The 18,022-nt window shown below is 41.1% G+C and overlaps 2 protein-coding genes across 2 annotated transcripts; both read right to left on the minus strand.

The window, feature by feature from the left end:
* Positions 1-427: 427 nt before the first annotated feature.
* pdpk1b (3-phosphoinositide dependent protein kinase 1b) lies at positions 428-10,704 on the minus strand. The gene is made up of 14 exons (XM_048232690.1): positions 10,570-10,704; positions 8,609-8,806; positions 8,278-8,320; positions 8,019-8,156; positions 7,488-7,632; positions 7,304-7,401; positions 7,057-7,132; positions 6,134-6,202; positions 5,936-6,032; positions 5,673-5,846; positions 2,650-2,879; positions 2,484-2,541; positions 1,828-1,980; positions 428-1,300 (listed from the first exon to the last, which is right to left on the minus strand). The coding sequence occupies exons 1-14, from the start codon at positions 10,591-10,593 to the stop codon at positions 1,187-1,189; spliced, it is 1,617 nt and encodes a 538-aa protein (XP_048088647.1). The 5' UTR covers positions 10,594-10,704; the 3' UTR covers positions 428-1,186.
* Positions 10,705-10,872: 168 nt separating this feature from the next.
* On the minus strand, positions 10,873-17,923 carry tsr3 (TSR3 ribosome maturation factor). The gene is made up of 6 exons (XM_048232710.1): positions 17,315-17,923; positions 16,915-17,122; positions 16,351-16,544; positions 15,770-15,940; positions 14,859-14,913; positions 10,873-11,775 (listed from the first exon to the last, which is right to left on the minus strand). The coding sequence occupies exons 1-6, from the start codon at positions 17,433-17,435 to the stop codon at positions 11,652-11,654; spliced, it is 873 nt and encodes a 290-aa protein (XP_048088667.1). The 5' UTR covers positions 17,436-17,923; the 3' UTR covers positions 10,873-11,651.
* Positions 17,924-18,022: the final 99 nt, after the last annotated feature.

Below are 18,022 nucleotides of genomic sequence, written 5' to 3' on the forward strand. Positions count from 1 at the left end.
CAAAACCTGGATCCTAGCATCGTTGCATTTCTCACGTCAGATTTCAATATTACATCATCTGTACATCACAGTTCCCCCTGCTCCTCTAGCCAAGAGAGGAGAGGGGGAGATACACAAACGCAACCATCTGCCGCCTTTCCTTTAAAACGCCCCAGGGAGACAGGACACACACTCAGTCAAGCGCATACCACCAACCTTATACACAGTGCACTCGCTGCTCACAGGCACACCAATCAACTCACACGCTCACACTCACAACCATTACACACCCCCTCCCCCATCGTAGAGCCTTAGACTAGAGGGGGGAAAAAAAACAAAAAAACAATGAAATCAGTCGTGCCATTGGCTCAGGGCTGATGTGTAACTCTTGTGGATACACCCCTATAGAACTACATTTCCCAGAGTTCTGCAGTGATTGTTATGGGGAGGTGATTGGATGATTGGGACGCATGGGTGTTACAGTTAGGTTTTGCTCCTGGGGTGGGTTTTGTTCAGGATGAGGCTGTTTGGAGGAAGGGACAAAATGAAGACCAGAAAACATTCTAAACACTCATCCAATCATATCAGTAAGACCATCAATGGTGGCCAATGAAGGGAAAGGACCCGCCTTATTCTAATGGTGACCAATCAGATCAGAGCTGAGGGTGGGGCTTTTGTGTTCTTGGAGGAGGCTGAAGTTAATGACAGAAGTTACACACAGGTATGGGAAAATGAGAGGGCAGAGGAACAATCCAGAAAATGTGATGACATAAGGATGAGAGTTCATATTTCATAATTACTTCTACTTTATAAGTCATCTCATCTGGCTGGGTCGGTAAGTGTGAAACTCTAGGAAAATGGAGAAACATCAAGACTACCGACTCAATGCCACACTACCCTAACTTCCAAATGCCACACTACCTTAGATCGGACCTGTGCACTAAAAAAAATTACTCGGCATACAGGAAAGCAAGAATGGGATCACAAAGAAAGAAAAAAGGAAAAAAAAGTATTCCAGAGTATTCTGATGCACTGTGAGAGAGGGGACTAAGGGTAGAGGATAGAAGGAAGAGAGCAACAATGAAAATGAGGAGATGGAGTCTACTCTAGAAACTGCACTAGTTGAAGGTGCAGTTTTGGGACCGTCTCTGTTCTGTAATTGGCCGAGAGGGATGCAGGGAGGTGTGGCCAAGGAGGATCTGCACTCCTATAGGCCAGGGTTCTGGTGCTTATGGTAGATCTTCCTCCAGACTTCCTGGATCTTCTTGCACCATCTGTCAGCATTTCCGCTGGGGTCCATCAGATAGTATGTCCGGTTAGGCTGCGAAAAAAACAGAAGCATTATTAAATTAATGCAAAATTAAATTAATGCCTGGGTTAACCTTACCGAACCTGTTAGCAAATTCGCTCTGGAAAGGATCCCATTGACACCCATTTCCAAATATTAGCGCATAGCTGTTGCCGCTACATGTGGGTTGCTTCAACTTATTTTTTATTTAAGTATATTTTTTTGGGCTTTTATGCCTTTAATTGACAGGATAGTGAAGAATGACAGGAAGTGAGTGGGAGAGAGAGTCGGGGTGGGATCCGGAAAGGACCACGGGGCGGGAATCGAACCCGGGTCGCCGGCGTACAGTGCAGGTGCCCCAGCCAGTTGCGCCACGACTGGGGCCTCAGCTTATTTTTTAATATGCACACTACATGTTTTCAATCATGAAATAACCATTGAAATAAAAGCTTTTAAAATATTTTTGAAAAAGATTTCCTTTTTCCACTGAATTTGAATTCCCGACTCTTCCTGAGCACCCTGGACTTTTTTGACATGTGAACATTTTATTATCTATTTACCGTATGAACAAAGAACGTTTTGAAGTTCTTGGCTTCTGGCCGAAGCTCTGGAGACCAGGGAATCTCCCCCTTTAGAACCTTGTTGACCGGATCCACATAGTACAGATGAGGACCCTCAGTTAGGAGTAGTTGCCTTCGCCGTGCAAAAAGGCCCTAAAAACAGAATGACATTTGGATAAACACATAGGTTACGGGGACAGGTTGCTTGATAGTTAAATGTCTGAAAATGGTGAGGAATTGCTGTTCAACATTTCCTTAAGCTCTAGGTTGTCCTCAAATGCCTTGTTTTCTCCATACATCAAAGATATTTAGTTTGTCATTATAGAGGAGTAGGTAAAGCACAGTTAAGTTTAAGAAGCTGCAATCAGAGATTTGAGGTATTTTAAATTCAAATTTAAAAACCCATTACCAAAATGTGGTAAGATGATTAACAATAGTTGTCAAATAATCAATTAATTGTTGAAGCTGTAGTCACCTTGATGTGTGAAAGGGGTGAGGTAGGGGAGTAAACTACCCCATCTCCTCAGGGTGGAAAGACTAATAATTTAGTTAGCGAGTTGACAGCTATTCGGTACTTTAAGCTTATGGCATTGGGTGACCAGGAGCTAGTTTGGCAACAAATAACTCATTTAGTGAGCGTGAATTTCTTGCCTTACCTTGCGTTTGTCTACGGGGCCCATCTTCAAAATAAGATTGTTCTCTACAAACTGGTGCCTGAAACACATTAAAAAGGGGGATTTAAAGAGTTGTGAGTATATAAGTATATAAGTACATGCAAGTATATTTTAAAAAAAGTGAGAGATCAGCTGGTTATCTGAATACCATGGGTTGGCGGCACACTGTTTGTCAAGCAGCAAGCGCTTTTCCTCGTCAGAAAACTGCAGGTCCAGCTCCATGCTGTTGCTGTCCAGGTCGTGAATGAACTGATCCACAGATAGGGTCGGGTTGTAGATGGGAGCGGGACTAGGGCCGGGAGCAGGGGGGGCCGGGGAAGAGCCCTCTACTGCCGGAGTCACCTGCATATTGCTGAATTGGCTGAGGAGGTCATCGTACTGCAGAGGTTGAATGGAGACGAGAGGGAAAGGCAGAAAAAGAGGTCATTTAATTAAGGGCATAATTAGTGTATAATAATAGTATTCTGTGTTTCTAGATGGGCTTATTATAGACAGGTGGGCATGCACATGCACTTTGGACTGGTACAGGGATGATGGCCCCAGATTGGGTTATTTTTGACATCTTAAAGATTCAATACAAGAAAAACTAGTGACTCCTGTACATCAAGCTCAAGTGATTTGAATAACAGACCCATATCCAAGCTCCCATGTTAAGCAACAATGTTAAAATCCTTTGTAAATAACCTGCTTTGTTCCTTTTGGTCTTCAAATGCTATTTTAAAAGTACTTATCAATCTGGATTCAGTGCTGGCAATAGCATCATTACAGCAGCAACTGTTGTGGTAAGTGATAATGCTACTGCAGTTGATAGAAAGACACATTGTGCAGCTTTTTTTACTGATTTGTCAAATCTTAGATTAATCTTATAAAATCTCTTTGGATTTTCAAGTTTCCTTTCAATGGTTTCAAGATTACCTCTCTGACAGCACAGTGTGTAGATGTGACAGAATTAACCTGAGGCGTTAAAACTAAAAATGGTGTTCCGCAAGGCTTGATTTTGGGCCCATTACAGTTCACATTGTACATTAATGACATCTGTGCTTAATAGAACCTTGCAAAGTTCATCTTTATGCAGATTAGGGCTGAGCGTTTTTTGAAAATAATCTAATTACGCCGCAGTCAAGTCGGCGCCGATGTACATAGTCCTTTAAACTTTACAGGATCAGGTCTTGCTCCTCTCTAGAAAACAGAATGACCATTATCCAATCAACTAGGCTATCAGTTCCTCACTATGGTGATAGTGTAGCCTATATGCATGTAGCCCCTTCCACACTTATCTCAGTAGATGTAGTTTATCACAGTTCTATACATTTTATTACTGGGGTGGTTTTAGGACCACTGTTAAAAAAAAATCTAGCGGAAACAGTGTACATACTCACAGGGATTTATATCCCTTGAAACGCCTCAGATCAAATCTGATTTTGGTAAATCAGCTGCTGTCAAATGTTTGCACCCCGTACATATTACATAAGGGGTATTAAAATTAAATTGATTTATGTCAGTAGACCAAGTTGAGGGTATAATACAAAGTAAAGCTGTTGTGCAGTGTTCTTGCTTTGACTGAAATTTAGACTTTCATCATCATCAACCGTTTTTTATTCAGGGAAAAAATTGACTGAGCATCAAGCTCTTTTACAGCAATGCTCTGAGTTACAAAACATATAATAACAATAACAACAATAATCAAAATAACAAAACAAGAACAATAAATGATACAAAAGGCAAATAATAATAATAATAATAATAATAAAAATAGAAAGAAAAGGGGAATAATAATGATACACAAATCACATTTTGTTTTGTTGTTGTAATTATTGTTATTAGTTACTTGATTCTTGCACAGTAAATTTTCCCCAAATAAACAATGATTGTTAGCCTGACGAGCCAGACCCACATTAAAATGTAGGGTCTGGACACTCACCGTTCGCAGTGCTCAGTCCGAGGGGCGGGATAATCAGTTGTCTTTCAAATTCCCTCTGCACGCAATAGGACAGCGGCAGTGCTATGAGTCCCATGCGTTTCCCACCAGCTAGTTGGCTAGTTCAAACGTTTGCCAACTTAATAAAAGCTTAACTTCGTGTCACATTGTTAAGCCAACAGCAACATCCATCTTATTTGTTTTCAAGTAGCAGGGAATTCAAGCCAAACCGTTGCAACTCTGCCATCAATCATTATGTTAAGCCCACCTAACGACTCTATACACGATTTCATTGGCCTGATTCAGTTTCGATTTCTGGAGCTCACAAGCCAACGGAGAGTTGCTAGACTAGCCCTGGCAGCAAATTACATTTGCTGCCGCTAGGGGCGCATCTAGATTTCTAGGCTAAATGATTGTAGTTGATGATGAAAAAGATATATAGGCCCTTAGCTATCAAAGGCGGCTTGAGCATCAAATAGAAGGAATAGCAACATTTGTTAAGTTGCAACTAAAACTAGAAAGTATTTCCGAGGAACTACAAAGTGTGCTTGCTCTGGTACGTTTCACCAACAGGTGCAGACAGGAATATGGATAAGGATTCCAGCAGTACCTCATTTTTGAAAATCGGGCATACGGGTCAAAAGTTAACATTAACGCAACGTCCAAAATGCCTTGGCTAATTGCAGCGCCCCCTTGGGATCAAAGGGCACCAAATTTTCTGTGCATCCTCACATTGGAGTCCATGTACTAAGTTTGGTTTTGATACATGAAAGTGTTCCTGAGATTTGACCTACTTCCTGTTTGGTGGCTACGCCATACATTTTGTTTGGCTGTTTTGGGGAAATGCTTTCGAAAATCAAAAAGTTTGTGAGGCTTGGTCTGAGAATCATGTACGCCAAGTTTCGTGAAGATCTGACAATTTGCTACCTGTGCAAATTCAGTTTCGCTTTCGATAAAATCCAATGTGGCGGGAAAACGACAAGGGCCAGTAACGTAGTCTTCAATTTCCACACTACACCGGTTCTGGCTTGACGTTCCAGAGTTGGACCGGTGACAATATTTCAAAAGCTCTAGGAGCAGGGGCTGGCCAAAAAACGGGCTGATGAGAATAATAATAAGATGGGGAACTTAAGAACGACAGTGTGCCTGCTTTAGCAAGCATACTAATCAAGAGTCTATGTGCGCTTTTTAATCAAAGTAAAGTGAATCTTGTGCACGGACATGAATTGGTATATTTGTCTAAGTGTACTCACGTTGCCGTAGCAGTCCTCGTCATCTTCGGACATAGCAGGCAAGTAAGCGTTGAGTTTGGGTGGGGTCTGAAGGTGTAAGTCTCGCCAAGAAACTGACTCGAAGAAGGGGTGAGACCTAATAGGTTCGTACCCACCCATTTCCTCACAACCAATTCTCTTTGCAGGATCCAAGGACTATAAGTGAAAAAGATTAAAAACCAGTGTGAAAAAAGCAACACATATGCATCCACTGGAGTGTGTAACACTGGTGTTACTATGCTCACCAGGAGTCGTTCTACCAAATCCTTGGCTTTGGGGAAGAATTTCTCAGGGAATTCATACTCCAATTTAATAATCTTCTGGAATATTAGGTACTCATTTCTGTGAAAAGATGAGAATAGAAAAAGCCCCATATCAATAGTTTCAGCAGTAGAATCCACCCCACTCTCGTAGTACTGGATGAGAAAATCAAGTGGACTTACCCAGCTCTGAATGGTGGTAACCCAGCAACGAGCTGGTAAATGATGCAGCCCAGTGCCCAAAGATCAGAGCTGTGGAAGAGAAAAACAACCAAGTAGATATGAGTCACTATCAAAACATCAACCATGTTCTCCAAGAAAACAACAGAACTACAATATGTGATACAAACAAATTAGACCTATTGATATATAGCCAATATATCTAAATAACTTGGCATGAAATGTGTTAATAAGCTGCACCTAGAAGAAGTGAAATAGAAAATCAGGTTACACTGTAAAACAACAAGGGCCATCGTAATTACGCTCAGGCAATAGCCAGTGCCACTAGGACTGCTTACAGACAACCTTGAGGTAGTTATTCATGAAATTCTTCATTAATAAGTTTTCCTATCAAAACATCTATCACTTAAACTATTACTTCTTTGTTATGGACACAAAATATTAAGTAAATCAGATGTAGTTGTTCATTCATCATGCTGAAATAAAATGGAAGCCAGTTAAAACTCAACCTTGTTGTAAATATTGAAGATGAAAAAAAAAAAAACAGGAAGTGATTTCGATTAATGATTTTCTCACACTCAAACATGCATAAGAAAGACTGAATGCTGAGAGGCAGATTTGGCAAACCCTGAGGTTATAATCAAATGAACGGTTCTCTCATGCTTGCACCCAGATTTTTTCCCCGCAAAAGAGACTTAATTCTAAAAAAAATGACAATAGCAAATGGACTGCATTTATTTATAATGTTGTAACATAATTATAATATATATAGCGTTTTTCTACTCCTCAGAGTACTCAAATTGCTTAACAGAGTAATGCCTCACATTCACCCATTCACTAACTCATTCATACACTGATGACATAGGCTGCCTTGCAAGGCGTCAATTAGTACAATATATATTCCTGTATCTGTGTTCAAGTCTTACCTTTTACAGGCAGATTTCTCAGTCAGAAGCTCTGGGGACACATATTGAGCTGTTCCAACAAAAGAGTTTGCCCTTGCTGCAGTGCAAGAACACACAGTCAGTGCATCACAGGAGCGAGAAAGGCACACAACCAAAATCAAAAGTCAATTCCACGACAGACAACAAAGCAGACCCAGGAACTGACAGACCACAACAGTGTGTGTGTGTGTGTGCGCGTGTGTAGGTATGCCTGCCTGCGTGCACTCACCCTGCTTGCAGTCTGAGGAGAGCTGCTTTGCTGTGCCAAAGTCGGTGATCTGAATGTGCATCTCCTCACTGAGCAGAATATTCTCAGGCTTGAGGTCTCTGCCACGCAAAGACATCATAACACATCACAACACTATTCACAAAACAAACACATATATACAAATATATTTCCATGTCACACACACCTGTGTATTATTCCTTTCTCATGTAGGTACTCCAGCGCAGACACAATCTCAGCTGAATAGAATCTTGTGCACGTCTCATCAAATGAGCCGATCTTACGGATGTATTTCAGTAACTCCCCATTTTTAGCATAACTCAGGCCAAAGTCTGAATAGTAGTTAAGGAATATAGACTTCAGAACTGGCACAGTGCTGTGGTACAATACAACATAGTTTTCAAGCAAATCGGTCATTTGTGTGTTGCCAATATGTAAAATATGATGAAATGAAAAATTACATTAGGAAAGAAAGGGACAAAGTTCCAATGAACACGTTTTAACGATACAACATTATCAAATGATCAATAGATAATCTCATCAAAGGATTATATCAATACCAAGGCTGTATGTCCTTACAATGATAAAAAACAACAACAAAATAACTGGAACTTAGGCATTTCTTAAAGCTTAAAAATAGCATCAGTAAATGGGTGTGAGGGTGACCAAGAGCTTCAGCAGGTGTGTGTGTCTTTTGGTGTGTGTGTGTGAAGGATACAGAGTTTCTCTTCGTCCTGAAAAGTGAAATAGAGTTTGACGAAGAAGGGATGATCGAGGCTTGACATTACGTCTCTCTCCCTCTTCACATACTGGGCCTTCTTCTCTTTCATGATGTGACGCTTTTCCAGGATTTTAACTACAACAGAACATCAGAGGTTTACAGTCGCAAACTGCCACTGACATCATAGACATTAACCACACAGAAACAACAACTCATATTTAAAAATGGTCAAAACATAAATTGCCATGTTTCTTACTGGCATATTCCTTCGCTGTTGTATGTTCCTTCGCAAGGACAACCTAACAGGAAAAAGGACAATAATTGCAATTGTATCATGAAAATACACACCATGTGTAAAAAATTAAATAAAATAAAAAAAAGAGTAAAAGGCTGAACATTTCTACCCTTGAACAACTCATGACAAAATACAAAAGGAAGTGATCAAAGTTTCAGAGAAGGGAACTACATGGTGTATACAAGATAACAACACTGTGGTTTCACAGACTGGTGTGTGTGTGTGTGTGTGTGTGTGTGTGTGTGTGTGTGTGTGTGTGTGTACGTGTGTTTGGGTATATGGGCGTACGTACAGTAGAGAAGGAGCCCTCTCCCAAGATTTTGCCAAATTTAAAATCCTCAGACTTCTTCTTCTTCGGTTGGGCGGGCTGGGGAGGTGCAACTGGACCCTCCATGCTGTTGCCTGGGAGACGTGGCGTGTCCTGCTGACCTCTTACCATGAATGGACAGGGGCAGTGAACAACAGAGGAGTGGAGGGGTGCAACATCATACTAAAAAAGAGGAAGGGAGAGAGGAAGAACGCGTAAGACAGAAATTGACATGCCATGTAGTAGCGCACACAAACATGCTTAGTTACATAACACACTTCCAGGACACAGACTAAGTTTCATACACCCACAGGCAAACAGGTGCATCACCATTTCACATGGACATGCAAAACCTTATCTGCCCATTAGTGCATTAGCCATCCTATGCCATCATGCCAGCTACAGGTTTCGACCGTTAAGAACTTTGGCCCAACAGTCAGCAGCGGCATTTGACGGTAACAATTAACAAGATGAGCACAAATGCAGGCGGGAGCCGTGGCAATGCCATTCAAGGAGATCTAGCTGGTTAAGCATACATTTTAGCCTATCTACAACTAGCTTCTTATGGACAAGAGACACGTCACGTTAGCTATGTGATTGTACAGCTTAGCTTGCCTGGGCTACCTGATCTCATCCATGTTGCCGTTGGCAGCCCTCCACTGCGAATTACAATGTCGTAGGTGGCTAGCTAGCAAAGTGACGAGTTTAACATGAGGCCGTCCACGATACAGCACTGTTATTGGTAAAAACAACTTGGCTAGCTGGCCATATTAGCCAGCTGGTAGGTCATGTTCAAAGTCCTCGCTAACTTTTCTAAAAATGAATAAAACATAGAACATCACACTGAAAATCGGCATAACTTATGTGCAAAACTTCCTTATTAGAGAGAATGCCTAATGGGCCAGAGGTGAGCTAACCTAACACAGGACGGATTGCTGCCGTTATAAGTTCTGCGCTACTGCTACTACACTAGCAAACGCTAGCTGCCCAAGGTAACGTTAGCTAACCGCTAGCCACCGATTTCGTGAAAATAGCAATTCACTTGAAGTACATACAAGCTAAGTTTTTAACTGACCATTAAAATCACGTCAACCACATACCCATCAAATATAAGTAAACAGTGGAAAGGTAACCATACCGGAACTTTCATTTCCGAAGAAAGGTAATGAATGCTAAGAGTATGTTTTTTTTTTTTTTAACTCAATGATGGCTAAAGTTAGCTACACTAGCGAGCACAGTATCATTCGCTCGCACATCTGACATGAACACTACCTTGACGATTAAATTAGCTAGTTAGAAAAGCGATCTTGGATATTTGAAGTTGCAATCTATGTCAGCAGATAATGTTGTATACGTACAGACATATTCTGATCCTAAGATATCACAAACTACACCAATTTGTGTTTCGAAACCCATCAATTGCTGATTTATTTGCATAGCTTGACTGTTTATGAACTTCACATAACGTTAGCCCCTTCGTGTATGCTAAAGTTGACTCGTAAGTTCGCACAAGTGCATTGGATCATGCTAGCTAGCTAGAGTTAGCTTAAATAGTGTTTGCTTACAGGATAAAAAAGAGGTAAGGCCACACACACGACCTACTGTAAACACAACACTGGCAGACCCCGTGCTTAAGGTTACAAGATCAGCCAAGACTATAATATAACGTAATAAACAGACAGATAACAGGAACATTTCAAGAACTGCTTTAGAAACTTGTCATATGCTAAAGCAAAGTAAGATCTTAAACATTAGCAACTAGCACAACAATTTCGCCGAAGGTCCTAGGTTTTGGCTTGCTATGTAAGGTTAGCTAGCTAGCTAGCTAATGCTAACCATCGAGTCTCGAAGAAGGGCCTACAGAAAATTATATTTTACAGCTGCCATACTATTTATCATGGCCAACGGCTTCGAATCAGCATTTATCTAAAAGTCACAATACTTACAATTTGACTTGTGGCTCTTGCCATGGAAGTTTTCCGCGAGTATTTATTTGGATTAAATAATTACAGAGCTTGTAGTCATGGCTGCCTCTGCGCCTTCATTTTCCAGCTGTGACGTCATTCCACAACAATGTTACCGCAGTCGAGAAGCTCTAGCACCACTGCTTGTGTGCGCCCTCTTGTGATTAAGTCTGGAGCGGACGAGTTTTGGTCATGCAAGACTAAACTTCATCTGAAGAACAGAGTACTAGAAAAGCTAATTATAATCAAAATTCAAATATGGAAATAATTAGATAAAAGACGAAATACATAATTTGTTTTATTTATTTCAGGGTGGGTTTAAAACAAACAGCATTTTAGGGGAAAAAAGGACACAGTACTGGCTTCTCAAACAGCATCTAAAATTTCCCTGTCATGCAGAGATGCCCTTTTTTACCTTACCAACCCAGGTCTGCTTTTCTTCCCCTTATATGCAGCATGTTAATGTCAACTGAGCTTCTCCACATAGACCACCGATTGGTACAGCAACAAATCTAATGGTGTTAAACAGTCTTAACACTGCATAGCATATATTTTTTATTAGAAAATTGCAGTATTTTCATTCATAATTGCGTAGCTGAAAATAACACAATTTTGCTTGTCATACAACTAGCAGACCAGAAGGGGCATTCAAAGTGAAGCTCAATTCAATGAAAACAGAGCTTATACACAAATCATAAAAACATTTTAAATTCTATTAGCAAAGAGTCACAATTCTCATTTCTTTCAACAACACACACTTAAACTAATATGAAAGATCGGAGGCACAAGATTGGTGAAAAGTAACAGAAGCACTCATCTACATGGGACCTACTGTCTGTGCATCACTCAAAATGACAACATTTTTGTGCATTCTTTACTATATAGCCCAGGTTGATTTGACATCACAGAGAGCACTTGGCATAATAAACTGACACTATAAGCTTTATTCTCAATTCTCACGATCAGTCCACAGGTCCTTTACTCCTTTCAGAGGGACAGACGCTGAACTCAACCTTCTGTGACGACCTCCATGTTATTTAAGAAAGACATTGACAGCGTAAAGATCAGGAAGCCTCTTCATCACGGTCCTCTGCACTCCCAGCAGTCTTCACATCACCCTCCTCCTCCTCTTGGTCTTCTTCTTCAGATGTCTCGGCTTCATCACACTCATCCTCATCATTATCTCTCCTATTAAAGTGTAAACACATTCAGACTTAACGCTCAAATTAAAAGCTCAATCCATACACCTGTAGGTCAATAATTAGTGATGTAAGGAGTCATCCTTATGGCAAAGTGTTTGGTATAAAAATTTAATTCATCCCCTGATATCCCACATATATATATATATATAATGTAAATGCTCATACTTGATATTTCATTCTTGTATTAAATGTTTTCTGCCATCTGCATAGTATAAATATTGTTTGTCTATATGTATATTACATGGGCAAATGTAAAGAACAGAGAGGGCTAATATGGCTAGCTGACATTGTTAAAGGTTTGAAACATCTCCTAAATGTTAAGGCCACCCAATCTGGACGTGAAAGAAGAACTACTGTGGTACAGTTGACAGTTAAGAAATTGTAAATAATACCTATTAGAAAATAATACATTTAACTTATATAGCGCTTTTCTAAACAGTCAGATACACTTGATGATGGGTTTGGGATAGAGGTGTCCCTATAGTGACTCGGGTGGTGTTAGTGTAAGGACTAAGTAGTCAGACAAGTTGTGGGTTCAAGTCCAGGCTCTCACCATTGATGGGGTCAATGTCGAGGTGGTAAGCACCTACAAGTACCTGGGTCTCCACTTGGACAATAAACTGGACTGGTCAGCCAACACTGACGCACTCTACAAGAAAGGGCAGAGCAGGCTGTACTTCCTGAGGAGGCTGCGCTCCTTCAATGTGTGCAGCAAGCTCCTCAGGATGTTCTACCAGTCTGTTGTTGCCAGCGTCCTCTTCTATGCAGTGGTATGTTGGGGAGGAAGCACAAAAGAAGAAGGATGCGGGCGACTTGACAGGCTGGTAAGGAAAGCTGGCTCTGTAGTGGGAGCTGAACTGGAGTGCATCACTTCAATATCTGACAAAAGGACCCTGAACAAACTGATCAACATCTTGGACAATGAGTGTCATCCACTCCACAGCACTATTGTTAAAGGGGAACTTGGCAACTATTTCAACGTAATAAACCCGTTTAGAAATCATTTGGATGGTTAAATGACCTGTTCCGGTGAAAATGGTGACTTTTCCTGCTGGAAGAAACTGGAATCCATGCATTTCCACTGAATTATTTTTGGAATCTGATCCCTTATCATACCTGTTCATTCTTACTCGTTGCTCGACTTATCGTGACTAAATTCAAGATGGCTGCACGCTAAACTTCGTGAAGATACTGTCTGTATAAATCATCTTCTAAGTAAACTACCAGTGCTTTTTCAAAGTTCTCAATGTCTCGTTTTAAATGTCAGGGCCCTAGGAAGTCTACCAATGAAGTGTGGAGATACATTGAGCCTCGTAAATGGGTGTAAAACAGTGATTTATTTGCTTGGCTAGCCCGATGCCGAAGCACCACTATTGAAAAAGCTGTTGGTAGCATCGGCTAACTAGCGCCAGATTTTGGAGTGCAGGGGACAAGCCGAGATGGGCTATGAGACATACGTTCACACTCAGTATCATGTTTCAATACACTTTAGGTCAATATCACACCGGAATTCTCCTTTAAACCGGAGTTGCTCTGGGGAGACTGGCTCTTGTAATAATAGACTTATGTAAGTCGCTGTGGATAAAAGCATTAGCCAAATGAATAAGAATAGGAGTATAGGACAGGACTATATGGCTGCAGTGCACCCTCGGTAGAGTACCCATTCCACCTCTCTGAACATATTTATGTTATATTGGTGGCAGCAAACTTATTGATACATCTTGTTTGCAAGTTAATTTGATTAGTCGTTCTTCAAAGAGGACCCCCACCCCCAAGTACAAATCCAATGTCAAATGTGGCAAGATTTGGCTGAAAGTAAAGATGTCCTATTGGGACAATTAAAGTAGGTTTGAACTGATTTGGTGTCTATGCCAAGGAGTTACTCAGTGTTTCCTCTAGATTTTTTTAAAAAGTTTTTAAACTGTTAACCCCCCCCCAAGAAATAAAAAAGTTAGTATGAAAAAACTGGTAGGGTGTCACTCCCGGGATGTTTTTTTTTTTTATTCTAGTTGCTAATCACACCATTTAGCCTAACGTGACTTCAGAGGGACAGGATTCAGGAACTAAAACAGGCCCATCTTCTGTCTGACTCGAGTCACGTTAACCCATGCATTAAACCACATTGTCACTTGAACGCTTTAACATACCGGTAGTTCACGTTGAAACGCTTAGCTTACTTCGTTTATGACAGAAATTAAGTTTTGTGCCAACAAGTTGTAAAAAACACAACCCACAACACTGCCTTTATTTGGTGCAAATCTCCTTTACTTTATAGTTCGAGATTCACATTAGGGCTACTAGGCCATCACCGCGAGTGCATACAAAATATTTTGCAATTTACCTTCGTTACTACTAGCAGTCGTTGCTTTTTTTACTGCGTCGATTCGCGATTGAGAGCGCATCTAACAGCAGTGTCTTCGCGGAGACATCCTCCAGTTTCATTTTTGCTGTTGTTGCGAGCGAGCTTAGGCCTATAGACTACGATATGGTAAATACTTTATACGATCAGCTTCAGAAATGAATGGGGTTTCCTTGGCCTGTGCTACACCTTTCCACCATGTTGACAAACATGTGTAGCACATGGAAGCTCTTGATAGCGCATGCCACTAACGTCTATAAAAACAATTTATTTATGGAATACAACTAGACAGGTAGGCCTACCTCGGATTAGCATTGCTGTTTATTCTTAAACTGCAATTTTCAGCCGCCAGTGGAGGGCATTTAGCCTACTATGCTTCCAGACAATATTTTGCGTCTCCCCCAATTCTGAAGCAGTGGCACCGCTAAATGAAGAGGAAACACTGAGAAGAAAGTTAATGCTTTAAATATGCTACAGCAATACAATATATAATATGTGAACTGAAACTGGACGGGCCATAATAACCTCTGACTAGTTTAGGCTGTTAAATTGCAATGTGAGCCAGCCAGCAGGGGAGGATACGTCGCAGGATTATTTAAAAATCAAATGTGCATCTGCCCTGATTCTGATAGGCTACCTTGGCGGTATTAATTAAACCGTGGGGGGCCGCCATGCTGAAATAAACGTAGAGGAAACACTGAGTTACTCACCTCATGGGCCGATTAAGATTCATACATTCTCTGCCTGATTCTACATCAAAGGGATCTGTCCACACACACACACACACACACACACACACACACACACACACACGACAAAAAAACACAGTCAGGAAATATTCAAAATCAAAAACAGATAGTCATCATTGTGGTTGCAATCTAGCCATTTGAGTGCCCTAAGTGGAACTGCTTTGTCGTATAATACATTTGGCAGTGGACATAGTGGAAGTGTTGTGAATCTAGTATCAGGCTACTACAAAAGAATGTCCTTTGAATATTGTAGAAAACGACATGTGCTTGTTTCTTAAGTTTAGGAGTCCTATTATTCACGCTATACTTTCAGAAATGACAGGTCAGATCAGATGATGCTAAGGTTACATCTGAAGCAGGAGAGACTACTGTAATGTGTATACTAGGCTGTCAAGAGAAGGTATTTGTTACATTAATCACTCACAAATATTTGCACACCCTAATGCAGTCTTTCACCCCGTCATGGACTGTTTTGTAATTGAGTTTTTGAGTATTGCGCTGTTGATATTGCGTCTTTAGTATGTGTCTTTAGTATGTTGAGGTAGCAAAAATAGACTCCGCTTAAGGTTTGGTGCACTGCGCGTGTGAATAAAAATAATTTAGTATAAAAGCAGCAACACATGATCAATGTAACAAGGTGTAGGTGCATTTTGAAATTGTAAACGTTGTAAAAGTAAGAGTGAGAAGCATTTTGCATTAAAGCTACTCTTTACTGGGAATTTTGGTGCCCAATCTCCTGACACTTTGTGCCCTACACATAACGTGTGTTGCATGTGGCGGGAGCAGTGGCACTGGGTTGCAAGGTTGTGACAGCACAGATACTGTTTGAGCAGTAAAGCAAAGATGTCCATCATGTTACATATCAGCTTTACCTAGTTCATCTTCCTCCTGGGGGGCTGAGGTTTGGTATTCTTTTTCCACAGCCAGCAGCTCCTCTTCTGACTGGCAAGCTGCATAGCGTTCCAGTATGGTTTGGTTAAGGTCCAGGAATACATTTCCCCATTTAAACTTCTTGAGAATTAACACTGCTAGGTCCCGAAAACCTATACTCACACACACACAGACATACACATACACACATAAACAATCAAACAAACACATAAAGCATAGCAATAAATAAAAATGTTTGTAATGTAACAAAGATCACTGAATGTCCAACCAAATATGCAGTACTTTGATGTGGGCCACTTTTATTATTTATGAAGAGTCAGGGTTATAGTCAGTTTCAGAGACGTAATGACATAATGTAAAAGGGACAGCCAGCATGGCAGAACTGGGGTCTAACACAACCTAGCAGACACAGATTGAAGAGTGATTTTGGAGTGCGACCATCTATACTATTCTGGACTGATTAAACTTTTGGAAAACACACCCACTGAACAAAAAAAAAAAAGAGTGTGGTGAGGAGAGTGTGGTGTCTTCATTAATAGGATGAAAGATGAAAGATGCTTACCCACGATACAAAAAGTGGCAGCGAAAGCCTCTACACAAGACAGCTTGCAGGGTTTACCATAGTTGACTGGATTGGCAGCGACAAGATAGGGCAACAGTCGTGGGTGAGCACCGATCATCTTATTAAAGGGAGTATCCTCCAATCGAGCCCACGAACAGTCGATGACCGCAAGGCCTCTCTGAGCAACAATCTCCCTGGTGAACAGATGGGATATATCAAGTTTTATACAAATGCACTTGACAATTTGTAACATTAATATGAACTGACAGGGTTGACATTTCTAAAATGTACACAGAAGATAACACAAGGTACAGTGTGAACACATTTGAGCAAACAAAGCAATAAGCAGTAGACTACAAAACAAAGTGTTTCTAAACAAATGAACCAACGTAAATTGCATATTCAAACTCAAGCTTTACACTGTTTGGAGTTGACTGGACCACCATTGATTATATTGGTCTACATTTAATTCATAAGTAAATTCATGATTCAAAAGGATCTAACCATCTATGTGTCTATATGGCTACATCATGTGTGTTAGCCAGTGACACTAACTAGGCTCACCTGTCAGCAGGGGTGACGTATCTGGTGCCCATGGGACTGAGGATTAGGCCATTGAAGCGCTGGTTGAGACGCAATCCACGCACCAGGCCTTTGCGCACCAGCTTTCTGCCTGTACAGCGCTTTGGATCACAGTGGCCCAGGTCCCACATTGCCAACGGGCATGGCAGCTTCACCACCTCTGCCCCCTCCGCGTGTGCCTCCTCACTGGCTGCAGCACAAAACACACACACACACACAGTTCAGTAAGCAATACCAATCTATGGTCAGATCCAGACCACAAGGCAGACACAAATGGCACCAGTCAATGGCAACTTCAGTTGCTATTGACTGGTGCCATTTGAATACAGAGATGAACCGTGAATATTGGTGTGAGGACAATGGAGAGAAGACCGAGACAGACCTTGCAAGGCGTGATGCATCTCCTCAGTGAAGGTCTCCAATGTTTTCCCCTTCATCTTGTGTCGCGTATCTTTCCCCCGATTCCCAGACCGTTCCATCTTCCCTGCTTTTTTCTTTCCCATTCTTAAGCTCTTTCAATATCCCCACTCAATCAACAACGTTAAAGCTATCTCGACCACTGCAACCGAAAGTGTAGCCCCCGAGCTTGCCAGCCAAAATAAGTCCTCTACGTTGGCAAATCAAAACCCGTCCTCTTACACTGGCCAGTGGTATGTATGCAGTATGCAGAGCTTGAAGAAGTTCGAACAAGTAGCTAAACAAGTTAGCTACCTAAGCACAGCTAGGTTGCCATTTTGAAACACAAGGGAACTATTAAGAGTCAATTCCATGTTCAGCAAACATACGATTCACTATCGACACTGATCTTGTTTTATCATGTGTCTCTGTTGTACAGTAGCGAAGACAGGCAACAACTCATCTCCACATATCCTCTTTCTTGCTAACTTGTGGAGAGTCACGTTGAGGATGTCACTGCCAGCTGTCACTGAGCATGCGCAAAGATGTCAATTATTTGTAATGTTTGTAACCGAAAGGAGTCCTTTATTCTCTTGACAAAAAAACAGATGACCAGTGGGCCATATACCCAAGATGCATTCACTGTTACTTCGTGAAATCTACCCCGATTCTATCAAAATTAAATTAAACAAAA

This window comes from Alosa alosa, chromosome 22, assembly GCF_017589495.1.
Source record: "Alosa alosa isolate M-15738 ecotype Scorff River chromosome 22, AALO_Geno_1.1, whole genome shotgun sequence".
Lineage (NCBI taxonomy): Eukaryota > Metazoa > Chordata > Actinopteri > Clupeiformes > Clupeidae > Alosa > Alosa alosa.